General features: G+C 43.9%; 1 protein-coding gene across 1 annotated transcript in view; it reads left to right on the top strand.

Annotated features, from left to right (window-relative positions):
* Positions 1 to 13,668, top strand: part of LOC311117489 (E3 ubiquitin/ISG15 ligase TRIM25-like) — a 33,954-nt gene extending 20,286 nt beyond the window's left edge. The window contains exons 7-13 of the mRNA XM_084192413.1: positions 4,806 to 4,815; positions 5,031 to 5,204; positions 5,618 to 5,713; positions 12,167 to 12,400; positions 12,521 to 12,680; positions 12,806 to 12,865; positions 13,102 to 13,668. Coding sequence (XP_084048539.1) covers positions 4,806 to 4,815; positions 5,031 to 5,204; positions 5,618 to 5,713; positions 12,167 to 12,400; positions 12,521 to 12,680; positions 12,806 to 12,865; positions 13,102 to 13,607 — 1,240 coding nt within the window. The 3' untranslated portion in view covers positions 13,608 to 13,668. The remainder of the gene's footprint in view (positions 1 to 4,805; positions 4,816 to 5,030; positions 5,205 to 5,617; positions 5,714 to 12,166; positions 12,401 to 12,520; positions 12,681 to 12,805; positions 12,866 to 13,101) is intronic.
* Positions 13,669 to 16,572: the final 2,904 nt, after the last annotated feature.

Genomic DNA, 16,572 nt, shown 5'->3' with positions numbered 1-16,572 from the left:
GGGTTGTTTTCTTTAAAAACTGCTGGGTTATGGATGCTGGGTGTTGGGTTATTGTTGCTTGGTTATTGAGATATGACCCAGCAGGTCAGATCAGAAGACTGTAGGCATAGTTTAGTAGGGGTGTGGCTTTCAGATAGTTATTTTTAGCCACCCATGAGAGTAAATATATTTCCTGTTCATCTGGTCTGTTGCGTAGTTAGCACATGTTAAGGTTGAACATTGACATTTTTGTAGCTTCAATGATGCTTATAGAGTTTCCTAAAAGTCCACGTATGTCTCATTGTTGGACTATGATACAGTGGTATACCTTATTATAATATGTAATAAATACTCTACATATTATTGAATAATTTAATAAGGAAAAATTGAGTTTACAGTATGTAAACGCCTTAAAATAACCTACAGTAAGGATGACATTAAAACAGACCCAGTTGCTAAGGCAACCAAGCATGACATTAAAACAGACCCAGTTGCTAGGTCAACCGAGCATGACATTAAAACAGACCCAGTTGCTAGGTCAACCAAGCATGACATTAAAACAGACCCAGTTGCTAGGTCAACCAAGCATGACATTAAAACAGACCCAGTTGCTAGGTCAACCGAGCATGACATTAAAACAGACCCAGTTGCTAGGTAAACCAAGCATGGCATTAAAACAGACCCAGTTGCTAGGTAAACCAAGCATGGCATTAAAACAGACCCAGTTACTAGGTCAACCAAGCATGACATTAAAACAGACCCAGTTGCTAGATCAACCAAGCATGACATTAAAACAGACCCAGTTGCTAGGTCAACCAAGCATGACATTAAAACAGACGCAGTTGCTAGGTCAACGAAGCATGACATTAAAACAGACCCAGTTGCTAGGTCAACCAAGCATGACATTAAAACAGACCCAGTTGCTAGGTCAACCAAGCATGACATTAAAACAGACCCAGTTGCTAGGTCAACCAAGCATGACATTAAAACAGACCCAGTTACTAGGTCAACCAAGCATGACATTAAAACAGACCCAGTTGCTAGGTAAACCAAGCATGACATTAGAACAGACCCAGTTGCTAGGTCAACCAAGCATGACATTAAAACAGACCCAGTTGCTAGGTCAACCGAGCATGACATTAAAACAGACCCAGTTGCTAGGTCAACCAAGCATGACATTAAAACAGACCCAGTTGCTAGGTTAACCAAGCATGACATTAGAACAGACCCAGTTGCTAGGTCAACCGAGCATGACATTAAAACAGACCCAGTTGCTAGGTCAACCTAGCATGACATTAAAACAGACCCAGTTGCTAGGTCAACCAAGCATGACATTAAAACAGACCCAGTTGCTAGGTCAACCGAGCATGACATTAAAACAGACCCAGTTGCTAGGTCAACCAAGCATGACATTAAAACAGACCCAGTTGCTAGGTCAACCAAGCATGACATTAAAACAGACCCAGTTGCTAGGTCAACCAAGCATGACATTAAAACAGACCCAGTTGCTAGGTCAACCAAGCATGACATTAAAACAGACCCAGTTATAGATGAGGATATTGTTTTTATGCAGATTTTTGAAAATTCGCATGAAAATCTGTTTCCATTCGACTGGCGACAGATTTTCATTTGAATATTGTAAAATCTTCATAAAAACGTGAATTTTACCAGCAGAGATGTTTCCATCAAATTGACTTGTTGAGGATAAATGGCTGTGCATGATGATGTAATGCACATACAAATATATTTTTGGGAAAATACAAAAACCGGTTAAAAACTTTCTGTTAAATGGGTTTCCATCACATTTTCAACTCTACCGATGGTTTTGTCAGATTTGGTTGTGCATTATATAGCGAACGTGCCCACTCTGGACAGGCTACCTACATGATGACATTATTATGGACAAAAATACCCTCGATATTTATTGGAAAGGAGCATCAAGCTCTTCACTGTGAACTTTCACCACCCTGTGAAGTTCAGCATAACTTATTTCATCTGTAGCTTAATAAACTGCATGGTTTCCCGAGTCGTAATGGGAGGACCACACCACATATCATCGTGTGACTCCAAGTTTACTTCAATATGATGGTTATTATATCAATATTTGTGCATAAAGCCGTTTCCACCGCCATTTCTCGCTTAATTAATTATACAGAGGTATTTGCACCCCACTGCATCCACATGTTTCTTTACAATTTATGATCATTTTACATGACTGAAAATGAAAGAGAACTTTTGATTTTACATATTCATCATTCACCACTGTGGCTTCTGAATAGGTCACTGTACATTTATGGAACCTTTAAAACGTTGTAATGTTTTACCACAACCTTATATTTGGTTACACGTCACTATGGCTTCCATCCCTATATACCTCAGTGCATCCATCCAGGACTAACGTCTCCAAACAGATCTAAAAGGCCTCCCCCACCACTCAGACTTTCAAAGAAATTAAAGTTATCTCTGATACTCTGCTGTGCAGTTTGTTGTATGGACATTGCAGAAGCCCTTTTAAAATATCCACTCTGCTGTCTGGATCTACCAAAGGATCCAGTTACTATTCCCTGTGGACACAGCTGTATGCAACGTCATCTTCTTAGCTTGACTTCCATCCCCCAAAAACCTGTAGATACAGAGTACACAGTCAAGAGGAAGCCACTCCCTGTCCTCTGGTGTAGAGTTCCATGAAACAGAAAGTCATTTTTGACACCCTGTTGCTCAACCTTCAGGTGAAAGCACTAAAATGGCTGACAATCTAGAACTGTTCTGTTGCTCCGTCTGTCTGGATCCACTGAAGGATCCGGTGACTACTGCCTGTGGACACAGCTACTGTATGGGCTGTATTAAAGAAAGCTGGGATCAGGATGATCTGAAAGGTGTCTACACCTGTCCCCACACTCTAAACAATACTGAGTTGTTTGCTTGACCCAAATGTTGGGTTGCTGGCGTTGGGTCACTTAGTTGGGTTGTTTTCTTTAAAAACTGCTGGGTTATGGATGCTGGGTGTTGGGTTATTGTTGCTTGGTTATTGAGATATGACCCATCAGGTCAGATCAGAAGACTGTAGGCATAGTTTAGTAGGGGTGTGGCTTTCAGATAGTTATTTTTAGCCACCCATGAGAGTAAATATAATTCCTGTTCATCTGGTCTGTTTCGTAGTTAGCACATGTTAAGGTTGAACATTGACATTTTTGTAGCTTCAATGATGCTTATAGAGTTTCCTAAAAGTCCACGTATGTCTCATTGTTGGGCTATAATACAGTGGTATACCTTATTATAATATGTAATAAATACTCTACATATTATAGAAGAATTTAATAAGGAAAAATTGAGTTTACAGTATGTAAACGCCTTAAAATAACCTACAGTAAGGATGACATTAAAACAGACCCAGTTGCTAGGGCAACCAAGCATGACATTAAAACAGACCCAGTTGCTAGGTCAACCAAGCATGACATTAAAACAGACCCAGTTGCTAGGTCAACCAAGCATGACATTAAAACAGACCCAGTTGCTAGGTCAACCGAGCATGACATTAAAACAGACCCAGTTACTAGGTCAACCAAGCATGACATTAAAACAGACCCAGTTGCTAGGTCAACCAAGCATGACATTAAAACAGACCCAGTTGCTAGGTCAACCAAGCATGACATTAAAACAGACCCAGTTGCTAGGTCAACCAAGCATGACATTAAAACAGACCCAGTTGCTAGGTCAACCAAGCATGACATTAAAACAGACCCAGTTGCTAGGTCAACCAAGCATGACATTAAAACAGACCCAGTTGCTAGGTCAACCGAGCATGACATTAAAACAGACCCAGTTGCTAGGTCAACCAAGCATGAGAGTAAAAAATACCCAACTGATGGTTAAATTAACCCGTGTTCTGTTAATACTAACAACCCAACATATTGGGTTATTCACGCAACCAAACTGTCTGGGTCAAAATAACCCAACATGTTCTTTCCACTACTTAACCTGCGCTGGGGTACTAAATAAACCAGATTGAGTGCAGTGCAGACATACCTTCACCCCAAGACCTATTCTGAACAGGAGTGCTGTGCTCGCCTAAGTGGTGGAGAACTGGGACCAGAAAGCAGAAAGCCCTCATGTCCTGTCTGGTGTGTCTGGCCTCTTACTGTGAGACTCACCTCCAACCTCACTATGAATCTCCTGGTTTCAAGAAGCACCAGCTGGTCAAAGCCACCGTACAGCTATAGGATCAGCTTTAACATTGCAGATATATTGGGGCTTCTATCTGTGTAATTGTCTGCATCATTTCCAATCCCCCATATATATGTTTTGTAAATATTATTTTAAATATATTTTCCTTCTTTATTATTTTCCCCTAACCCTACCACCCCTCCTAAACTAATGGACAAACAATACTTAGGCTTCCACTTCCAGCTTATAAATGTACATACTACATACATTTCCCAGACACTACATTTTACATTAGTTATCTTTTGTTTGTTTTTAGTCCCCGCCTTCAGCTACCCTCAGCCCCTCTCATCTATCTCTGAAGACCATCCAGTTTTGATTTCTAGCTGCCATACAGTGCATTCGGAAAGTATTCAGACCCTTTGACTTTTTCAACATTTTATTACGTTACAGCCTTATTCTAAAATTGATTAAATAAAACATTTTCCTCATCACTCTACCCACAATACCACATAATGACAGTGTGTCTCTATACCTCAGTCTCTGAAGACACCCAGCAATGGTTAGGATTATTAGAGAAGCTTTTCCTGCTGAAAGGCAGTTTCATTTCATCTGGTTGCAGAAATAATTCATTGGTTATGTTCATAACCCCGTCCACCTATAAGATGTTGGGGGGTTTCTGTCTGACTAAGAAGAGATACAAAGAACTCTGATTATAAAACGTCTTCTCTTTTAAGTCCTAGATATGGCTAGGGTTAGGGTTACTGCTGAATGTAGTAACTCTAACCCTGACCCTAGGCCTAACTGTAATACCCACACTGTAATGTAAAGTATTACCTCATTCTCAATGATCAGTCAATACATACAGTATTCATTTAAACTAGAAGAAGCACAAGCTGGTCAAAGCCACCGCACAACTACAGGAGAAGATCTGCTCTCATCATGACAAACTGCTGGAGGTTTTCTGTCGTACCGATCAGCAGTGTATCTGTATGCTGTGTACAATGGATGAACATAAAGGCCATGATACAGTGTCAGCTGCAGCAGAGAGGACTGAGAAACAGGTAAGACCAGAACAACTTGTTGGTGACTGTCTGATAATCAAATAATTAAAGATAGAGTATGAACTAAGGCTGTTTGAATATGAGATCATTCAAATGAAATCAATCCACAGCAGAATAAATATGAACACAAACCTTGATTATATAGATGTGTTAACCCTGAGTCTCCAAATGTATCACCATTTTCTAAAGTCAAACACCATTGTAATTTGTTATCAAACACCCAATCAGCTCCCCTGTTTTGTGCACTGTTAAAACTATAATCATTCACATAAAAATGTAATAATATAATTTCACACAGACACTTCCTCAACATTTTAATCCCTATCTTCTATGGGCCCTATGTCCCATTACTATACTATTGATCTACTGGACAAATAAAGCTTGATAGCTCATTGAAGAGTGATTCTCCACAGAGGCAGCTGGGGATGAGTCAGCAGAAAGTCCAGCAGAGATTCCAGGAGAGAGAGAAGGAGCTGAAGGAGCTCCAACAGGCTGTGGAGTCTCTCAAGGTGAGGATTGTTGACCAGAGGAGACACACCATTTCACTTCTCTTCTCCAGTCAGAGAGAGAGAGAGAGAGAGATGCCCCTACCCAATCCCACTGACCCCACTGTTGGGAACAGGCTGTCTGGTCCCCTTTCAGAGAATAGACTGCTTAATGTAACCGGCGGGATATGAACCCGGGTCTACTGAGGGAGAAAGCAACATCTTGACCGTTACACCAAGAGGACATTCCCTATTGGGTTGAGGGCCGACACTGATTTTGAAGTCGAAGGCGGGGCTACCTCATCACATAACCATGAGTAACCATGACCGACTCATGTCCCCTATACATTAACATGGAGCTCTCTCTCTCTCTCTCTCTCTCTCTCTCTCTCTCTCTCTCTCTCTCTCTCTCTCTCTCTCTCTCTCTCTCTCTCTCTCTCTCTCTCTCTCTCTCTCTCTCTCTCTCTCTCTCTCTCTCTCTCTCTCTCTCTCTCTCTCTCTCTCTCTCTCTCTCTCTCTCTCTCTCTCTCAATTCAATTGAATTCAAAGGGCTTTATTGGCATGGGAAACATATGTTTACATTGCCACAGCAAGTGAAATAGATAATAAACAAAAGTGAAATAAACCACCAGAAATGAACAGTAAACATTACACTCACAAAAGTTCCAAAGGAATAGAGACATTTCACATGTTATAACTCAAGTGCAAACAGAGTGAGCCATTCGCCAGACCGAGTTCTGGAGGTGAAATGGAAATGAATGAGGGAGAGTTAAGTGAGGTAGAAGGTGTGGTGAAGAGCTCAGAACCAGAGCCTGGCATCAATGGACATGATAAAGAAGAATCTGGTGCAGTAGGAGTTACATTGTAGGAGAACGTGGATCCATACCTTTTGGTAGATCCATTTGTGGTTTCAGGGTGGGTGGGAAAGGAGTTGGGTGCAGTTGAATCAGTGAAGGTAACCTGTAGTGGACTTGTGATATTTGTTGGTGTTTCTTCTGATCAGAGGGAGTGGGCGCTCTGTGTCACGCAACTTGGGTCAAGATCTGTTTCTTGCTTTGCTCTTAGGAACAGGGCACCATTGAAAGGAGTGATTTCTGGAGTAGCGTTAAGTGTGGAGGTTGAGCAATTCAAGTTGAAGATTCCTGGTGTTTGTGATGCCCGCCGTTTGGTGCAGACCTGGTGTTGAGCGTGGTGAAACAGAGGAGTCACTGTCAGTCAGAGAAAGTCATGGTAGGATATATCAGTTATCCTGTTAGAGCTTTTGTGCCGAATCCACTGTGCTGATTCAGGTGCAACGTTTATGGTCATGTTGCAGCAGTTTGTAGGAGGGAGATCCAAGATGTGGGAAGTGTGCAGGAGGGCATGGGATAGAGGATTGTGTAGTTTCGGTGGATAAAGTTGTGTGTCAACTATTGGGATGCCCATGTTGAAGGGGATCGGAAGTGTCCGGTGCGAGAGAGGCAGGTTGAGGTGGCTAGAGTCAGAGTAGTGCAGAAGGTGTCGTATGCTGAGGCAGTGAAGAAAGTAGAGGAGGATGGGTCAAAGGTGAGAGATCCTGAGAGGATCCCTGTGAGTAGTAGATCTGTGCCAGCACAGAGGGATAGGCCAACGAGTGATATATGCTTTAGTAAAGTTAGCTTCTTAGCGTTCATAGCAATGGTTATCAACTGTACCGCACAAATGGAACGTAAATCACAGAAAATAGATATTGTGGTGGCAGCTGCAGAGAAGTATTTGGGCATACAAGATTAGACTTCAGAAGAGTTACAGGGTGTGTTGAGTGGTGGTGTCCCGTCCTCCCAGGCCGTTGGCATGATGCAGGAGCAGATAGGGTCAAAGTAGTGGAATGGGGTAGTGGGTATTTAATGAGTGTAGGGTTAGTTGGAAGGGTGTTTTTTGTATCATTATAATTTCCCCTTTTCCCATTTTGTATCACAAAGTATAATGGATTTATATTATAGTCCAGTTGGGGGAAATGTCGGTGGACCAAGATTCAAAGGTCAGATTAGGAAGGAAGAGGTGGTGTTTTCTCGATTGTGCTTAGAACATTGTACATTGAACTCGTCATTACATCTGGTTGGCAAGCATGTGAATGGTTTGTGTCTGGAGGGTACGTCGATGAAACGGTGGAGCATGTGTTGTTATATTGTTGTAAGTATGTTGAAGAGAGGGAAAGATGTGTAGGGTCATTGAGGTTGGACGGGGTTGGGGGGGTTTGGAAGGGATTTTGGGGATGGGGGAGGGTCTATTAGAAGTTAGTAGGGCTCTTCTTTATTTTCTCAGAAGTACTGAGTTAGGTAGGAGGATTTAGAAATGTTGGAAACCGTGATTGACCACACACTCCAGCACAGTAGGTGGCGGCATGCACCTTTAACGTTGGTTTGTGGACCGCCATTATATCATAGAAGAAGAAGTTGGTTGCGTGAGAGATTTGTGGTTCGTGAGGAGGGCTACTATTCTTTTTTCTTTTGGTTCTTGCGTATTTAATGAATTTATTTTCTGATGGTGGAGGGTTTGTTTATTGGTTTCCACTGTTTATCGTTTAGAGTTGAGGGGGGAGTAGGGGTAGTTTGTTAGGGCGGCGTGATGGCCTCAACCGAGTGGAGAAGAAACGCTGTCGCTTCGGGTCCGTTCCGGAGAAAGGTGTGGAGGAAGTTTTGCTCATGGTCGGCGAACAGGTTGGAGCGGAACATCTGGACTCTGCATCCAGAATGAACAAGGCGGTGGTTGTGTTAATGAAAAAGGTTTGTCTTGTTGTGAGGGGTGTGTTGGTGCAGATGTCGCCTCTTTCGATAAGAGTTGTGGTGGCTAATCTGCCTCCGTTTATTGCTTACGAACAGACCGCAAGTAGTTGGTTAGTTTTGGTAAATTTGCAAGTGGTTTCCGTGTGCTCTCGGCTGGGTGCCAAGCGGAATCCGTTAAACATGTTGTCTCTTTTCGTAGACAAGTGTTTGTTTCTTAACAAACCTCAAGGTTACACAGGGGAGGGGTGGAACACAGGGTTTGCTAGCACAGATAGTTTTGGGTGTTTCTAGTGTGGGGATCATCAGTTATAGGCTACAAGCAGCAATATGATTGATAGGTAGGACAGGTATTGAACCCAAATAATCCCTACTTAGATGCGCTAACCTTAACCCTAGGAAACATGGATTATAAAAACCTTCTATATAAAATTATCTCATATTGGGAGTAAATAGCCTCTGAATAGAAAAGAAAAAACACTGCATCTTCCAGCCCACCAATAAATGACATAATGCAACCTTGGCGGTTAGCATATTTACCTCAACATGCCCCTCGCTTGCCTGAGAAGGCAGAGTGCTCGATGCTGGTTGATGAATTTGACAATTAATGTACTAGGAAAATACGTTTTTGTCGACCAGAGGTGACTGAATTAATGTTTAGGCTTATTGATAATCATTATAGTAATGAAGTATAATTTCAAAACATGACCATAAAAACAGGTAATAATAAACATGAATCATCATTATATTACTTTCAGTCCTTCCTCTTGCGTTAGCAGTGTGGAAAGGGACAGTAAAAAGCTCAGGCAGGAGTTTTCCTGTGAAACGAACCCACAACCCTGGCGTTGCAAGCGCCATGCTCTACCAACTGAGCTACACGGTAGTAGTGCATGGCCAAGTGGTGGTGCGCAGGCCGTGGAGAAAGCGGTGGTGGGGAGGGTTGCAGCTGGGCTACATGAGCTGAGGCAGGTTTCTGTAGTAACAGAGACTCCGGTGGGCGAAGGCTTGGTGGGCTCATCCCAGGAAATATTGCCTGTCATTGGGGAAGAGGCACTGATCAGGGGGGAAGTGCAGGGGGGCAGAGACTGGGGAGGAGGAGGACGGTACCGTGCCAATGGAGGAGGAGGAAGAGGGGGGAGGTGAGTCTGCGGGAGCGGAGGACAAGGCGGTCTCGTTTTCAGATGGCTCATTGGATCCAGAGGGATGTCAGGCTGAGGGCCCAGTATATACAGTGAGAGAACTTTCTAGGTTCCTGATGGAGACTAAACGGGAAAAAGAAGGTTCTGCTGGAGTCTTATTTGATTGATCCTGGAAGGTTTGTAAGGTCAGTACAACACGTGATGAAGAATGAGGGGTTTAGTGTCCTCTCACCCAGGAAGCGGTATAGGCTGAGAAAATGGGTCATGGGTTCTTAAGGGCATTTCTTCAGAATCTGCTTAAATTGATGTTTTTTTCTGGCATGGCGGCTTTATGGGCTTCTCTACTGGTTTCTGATTGTGGTGATTTCCCTCCCACCTCTTATGGAGATTTCACGGTTAGACTTCCTTAACATGAACGGCGGCAGAGACTGGGGGAATATGTCAAACCAAAACATTTAAACGTGATTTTTTTGCAAGAGACACACAGTGATGTGATTAATTAAGTGTATTGGGGGTCTGGTGGAAGGGGGCGCAGGTGCTGAGCCATGGCACAAATCTTAGTGCAGGGGTAGAAAAAGAGGTGTGTAAGGGTAGGTTGTTAGTGGTTAGAGCCTAAATCAATGACCTTGTCTTTGCTTTCCAAAATGTGTCTGCACCTAGTACAGGGCTCAGTTCTCTGTTTCAACAGGACCCAGGCAGGTGTCCTATTGGAAATTCCATGTAAAGCTCTTCCAAGATGTCACTTTTTGCTCAAGCTTCCAAGGCTTTTGGGAGAGATGGGGACAGCAGAAGGGGGAGTAACTTCTGTAGTGGGGGAGAGGAGGGAGCCTGATGGGTGGGTAACTTCTGTTGTGGGGAGATGAAGGAGCCTGATGGGTGGGTAACTTCTGTTGTGGGGAGATGAAGGAGCCTGATGGGTGGGTAACTTCTGTTGTGGGGAGATGAAGGAGCCTGATGGGTGGGTAACTTCTGTTGTGGGGAGATGAAGGAGCCTGATGGGTGGGTAACTTCTGTTGTGGGGAGATGAGGGAGCCTGATGGGTGGGTAACTTCTGTTGTGGGGAGATGAAGGAGCCTGATGGGTGGGTAACTTCTGTTGTGGGGAGATGAAGGAGCCTGATGGGTGGGTAACTTCTGTTGTGGGGAGATGAGGGAGCCTGATGGGTGGGTAACTTCTGTTGTGGGGAGATGAGGGAGCCTGATGGGTGGGTAACTTCTGTTGTGGGGGAGATGAGGGAGCCTGATGGGTGGGTAACTTCTGTTGTGGCGGAGATGAGGGAGCCTGATGGGTGGGTAACTTCTGTTGTGGGGAGATGAGGGAGCCTGATGGGTGGGTAACTTCTGTTGTGGGGAGATGAGGGAGCCTGATGGGTGGGTAACTTCTGTTGTGGGGAGATGAGGGAGCCTGATGGGTGGGTAACTTCTGTTGTGGGGAGATGAGGGAGCCTGATGGGTGGGTAACTTCTGTTGTGGGGAGATGAGGGAGCCTGATGGGTGGGTAACTTCTGTTGTGGGGAGATGAGGGAGCCTGATGGGTGGGTAACTTCTGTTGTGGGGAGATGAGGGAGCCTGATGGGTGGGTAACTTCTGTTGTGGGGGAGATGAGGGAGCCTGATGGGTGGGTAACTTCTGTTGTGGGGAGATGAGGGAGCCTGATGGGTGGGTAACTTCTGTTGTGGGGGAGATGAGGGAGCCTGATGGGTGGGTAACTTCTGTTGTGGGGGAGATGAGGGAGCCTGATGGGTGGGTAACTTCTGTTGTGGGGGAGATGAGGGAGCCTGATGGGTGGGTAACTTCTGTTGTGGGGGAGATGAGGCTGTGGAGTTGTACTCTGATTTATAGAGGGCAGAACTCTGTGGTCCTCTGTAGCTCAATTGGTAGAGCATGGCGCTTGTAATGCCAGGGTAGTGGGTTCTATCCCCGGGACCACCCATATTTAAAAATGTATGCACATGAGGGGCCACCACCGTTTCCACCACTGCAAGTGACAGCAGAGACTGGGGACTGGCAGGAGAGTCCGGAGGACTTACTGACTTTTAACACTCTGAGCTTAGTGGGAGTGAAGGGGCATCAGTGGCAGGGGGTTGTGGGGGCTGAGAGCATGGCAGGGTATAGGTGGAGGGTGCTCTATAAGCTCCCAGTGCTGGAAAGGTCAGGGGTCGTCCAGTGGAGGGTATTACATGGAGCCCTGGACACCAATAGCTGGTTGGCTCGGGTTGACCTGGGAGTTGGGGAGGGGTGTCCGTTTTCTGCAATGACAGACTGTTCATCATGTTTTTTCTGTGTTGCCAGGGTAATGCCATTACTGTTGACGCCTTAGGGTTGAGTTTGAGTTGTACAAAATGATCAACAGTGTGGAGATGTTTCAGGAGGTATGGGGGCTCAGGGGGGCTGTCTGTACGGCTGGAGAGGAGGGGTTGGATGGACGGTTGGAATGTGGTGCTGGATGGTGTATTGTACTGTGGTGTTGGGTACTGGATAATGTGATTGTGTGGAGGTTGTGGTGGCACGCAATGTGCTTTTAGGGGTGGGGGTGTTAGTGTAATGAGGATGGCTCATTAAAGTAAGACAAGTCTCTCTCTCTCTCTCTCTTAACAGCGCTCTGCACAGGCAGCAGTGGAGGACAGTGATAAGATCTTTACTGAGCTGATCCGCTCCATTGAGAGAAGGCGCTCTGAGGTGAAGGAGCTGATCAGAGCCCAAGAGAAGGCTCAAGTGAGTCAAGCTGAAGGACTCCTGGAGCAACTGGAGCAGGAGATAGCTGAGCTGAGGAAGAGAAGAACTGAGCTGGAGCAGCTCTCACACACAGAGGATCACATCCATTTCCTCCAGGTAACTCAACTGCCTTGATACATGTGATATGAAATTAAAACTCTCAATCATTTGGTTCTGCTCCCTCTCACTCTCTCTCTCTCTCTCTGGCTCTGTCTCTGTCTCTGTCTCTGTCTCCAGAGTTATCAGTCTCTCTCCGGTACCAGTGTATCTTCAGACTTACCCAGCATCGTTGTCCGTCCTCTTCAGTACTTTGGAGATGTGAGTAAGACTGTGTCTGAACTGAGAGAGAAACTAGAAGACGTCCTTAAAGGAGAATGGACCAAGATCTCCACTACAGGTGTGTTGAAAATAATAAGAACATCAACTTTAGACCATTGAAAGTTCCCTACTAGTCATATACATGTGGAATATGGTATGATGATAACATTCCCTCTCTCTGTGAATGTGTTTGTGTGTCTGTAGTGAATATAGTGGATGTTGTACTGCCTCCAGAGCCCAAGACCAGAGAACAGTTCTTACAATGTGAGTCTCTTTATTCTGAAGTAACTAACAGTCTCTTTTTACTGACACTCCTAACAATCCCTCTAGAAATATATAGCAATAGTAGATCTAATCAAAGACTGGGTATCTATCTGACTCCTCATATTTCTCTGATTTGATCTCTGCTGTGCTCTAATCAAAGACAGGGTAGATACAGTATCTGACTTCACTTATTGTTCTAACTCCCCTCATTGGTCTCTGCTCTGCTCTTCTCCCAGATTCCTGTCAGCTCACACTGGACCCAAACACAGCACACAAACGCCTCTCTCTGTCTGAAGGGAACAGAAAGGTGACCAATACAGGCCAAGTCCAACCATATCCTGATCATCCAGACAGATTCACCAACTGGTGGCAGGTTCTGTGTAGAGAGGGTCTGTCTGGACGCTGTTACTGGGAGGTGGAGTGGAGTGGGGGGGATGTTCATACAGCAGTCTCATATAAAGACATCAGCAGAACAGATGGATTTGGACACAATGACAAGTCCTGGTGTTTAGTGTGCTCTAGTGGTGGTTATTGTTTCAGACACAATAATGTTGTGACTAAAGTATCAGGCCCTCAGTCCTCCAGAGTAGGAGTGGACCTGGATCACAAGGCAGGTACTCTGTCCTTCTACAGTGTCTCTGACACAGTGACCCTCCTCCACAGAGTCCAGACCACATTCACTCAGCCCCTCTATCCTGGGTTTTGGCTCAATAATGGTACTGCTGAGCTGGTTAAACTGTAGTAGGGTCCACATAGATACTAGTCATGCTGGTGTAGTCTATAGCTGAGCTGGTTAAACTGTAGTAGGGTCCACATAGATACTAGTCATGCTGGTGTAGTCTATAGCTGAGCTGGTTAAACTGTAGTAGGGTCCACATAGATACTAGTCATGCTGGTGTAGTCTATAGCTGAGCTGGTTAAACTGTAGTAGGGTCCACATAGATACTAGTCATGCTGGTGTAGTCTATAGCTGAGCTGGTTAAACTGTAGTAGGGTCCACATAGATACTAGTCATGCTGGTGTAGTCTATAGCTGAGCTGGTTAAACTGTAGTAGGGTCCACATAGATACTAGTCATGCTGGTGGTGATGGTCCCCAGATATAATACTCTGTTTTTCTGTACAATTATTTTTGTCTGACTGATTTAATCTTCAGAGTTTAATTAAAACTTAACGTATTTTTATCAAATGCAATGTTTTAATTGGCTACATTTACATTAATCATGATGTGTGCTGTTAATGTATGTTGGTTGGCATTCAGAACCATTGAAATGTTTTCTCAATTGGTTCTCTGTCCCAATGTCATTTTCCTCAGTATCATGGAACAGGTAGTGTTACTTACTTGCTAATGGAACTATATGGGCCGGTTTCCCGGACACAGATGAAGCCTCGTCCTAGACTAAAAAGCATGTTCAATGGAGATGTCCGGGAAACCGGCCCTAAGTTTGGCATCTTTTATTCTCCCGTACTGCTCAGTCAAGCAACATTAAACCTGTCCAGCAGGTGGTGCTGTTAACCCAGCAATAAAACCAGCAGATATCTTGACTTGCCACTCAGTATATCAGTAATGTTCAGAATTGTACTTTAATATCATTGGAGATTGATGGTCTTTTTAATCCACTACCCAGAGTCAGGAACAGATGAAGTTAGGTCTGCTACTGTTCAGTTATTAAATATGATTTATGGTGATGGGAAATAAAAAATACATCTAGTAGTAGTTTTCCTTTGCTATTTATTCCAAGGTGTGTGTTTAACTTGTAAATGGATTGTGTTGAAGCTGGCATGTGGTGTGGATGATAGAATAGAGTGAATAGAGGAGAGAAGAGAGGAGGAGAGGAGAACATCATATAGAAGACATATAAGATAGAGAGACAATTCATACCCAGGGGAGTTACTGACTCCATGTTATATAGAATATTGTTGCACAATTTGTATGTAGCCCTTTAAAGTATACAGGTTGAAAATGGCACTGATAAACGCCTAAATTGGTACGCAGTGGCTGTACAGTAACATGCTATACATGACTTCAGACCACAGGCTCTACGCTTCAGAGGACTAAATGTATTTTGAAAGATGAGACGTTGAGGACTATAATAAATACTGCTTTGATGTCATACAAGCAAGCAAAACACCCATGAGTCCAAATGTGCACTTCAAATTTTCTTATTATAAAACTCATGTCAAATACAGTGTCAACATTTATGATCACTATATTTGATGTATAGTTACAAGATGACATGACGTCATACCCTGGGTTATTCTGAACAGAATGAGCCTGTTTGTCTACTGTGAATAAACTTAGCCGTGGCATACGCACCTGAATGCACTCATGATTCCTATGCGCATCAAAATTACAATCTGTTTCCAGGAATGTTATTGTGAAAGCCTAACTCTGTAATATACTTTTTTATAACTTAGCTAATCATGTTGGCAATAGAACCAGATGATGCCATCTTCCTAAAAAATGTCTCAGGTGTTGTCAGGCCATTGTTCTGATGTTCGAAGCTCCTCACCTCTGTGTGGGGGTTTCACAAGCCGTTAGGTTTAGATAGGAATTATAATTATGTCCAGTAGTCTGAATTGTGGCAGGGATGAGGAGGCTCAGTTTGTAGAGCATGGTATTTGCAATGCCAGGGTTTAGGGTTTGATTCCCACTGGGGGGCAGGTATGAAAAAAATAATTACACAAAAAATATATTAAGTCACTCTGGATAAGAGTGTCTGCTAAATGACTAAAAATAAACTACAGGGGTGCCCAAGGGCGCTGTTACTTTCATTCGAAAAATGTTGCAATGCTGTGTTGATCTGCTGTGGAGGTGTTTTTCCCAGCATTGCAACCTCCCTCCTCCCTGACCCAACAGCATAATGCAAGGAGAATGGCATGTTATATAGAAATATTGATTTGGAGAATGGTGTGTTATATATGAACATTCATTTGGAAGACAATTGCCCACCCAAGGTGTTGTCGCCTAGGCCATTGCTCTGATGTTTGAGGCTCATCTAGCAAAGGGATTTCACATGTCTGTGTGTGGTTTACACAATATGTAAGTTTTATGTCCAGAAGTCTGAAATTAATATATTTCCAGATTATGGTTGGGGGGCATATAAAGAGCAACATATGTGAAGATCAGCAGGCTCTGAATGGAGGTGAAGCTTCACTTAATCTACTTTGAAGCAGAAAAAAAGAAAAAGAAAAATTATTTTTTCTAAAATATGAAAATGAAAAAAAAGAAGACATGGGGGCGTGCGGGACGCACTCGCTAAGCGGACCGGCACATTGAACGCGGGTCGGCGACTCCCCGCTTGCCAGGAGCCCTCCGAAAACGTGGACGGATCCTGCCGAGTAAGAAATGATACTCGGGAGGAGACAGAGAGAGGGAGAGGGGACTCTCTCCAATCCCACTGACCTCACTGTTGGGTACATGCTGTCTGGACTATTTTCAGAGAATAGACTGCTTAATGTAACCGACGGGATATGAACCAGGTCTACCGCGGGAGAAAGCAACAGCTTGACCGTTACACCAAGAGGACATTCCCTATTGGGCTGAGGCATAGCCTATTTTTCACATCTGATTTAATTTCATACAACTTAATATTGCTACACTAAAAATATTTGTCTGGACAATAGCCCATTACTCAGCTTTTATTAGAAAATGAATGGCATGCCACTGTGATCATTTTCTGTGACGACAGAGTAAATTATTATGCAG

The sequence above is a fragment of the Coregonus lavaretus genome (genome assembly GCF_964263955.1).
Source record: "Coregonus lavaretus genome assembly, contig: HAP1_SCAFFOLD_3293, whole genome shotgun sequence".
In the NCBI taxonomy this organism is placed as follows: Eukaryota; Metazoa; Chordata; class Actinopteri; order Salmoniformes; family Salmonidae; genus Coregonus; species Coregonus lavaretus.
The sequence above is the reverse complement of the archived record's forward strand: the minus strand, read 5'-3'. Positions and strand labels throughout refer to the sequence as shown.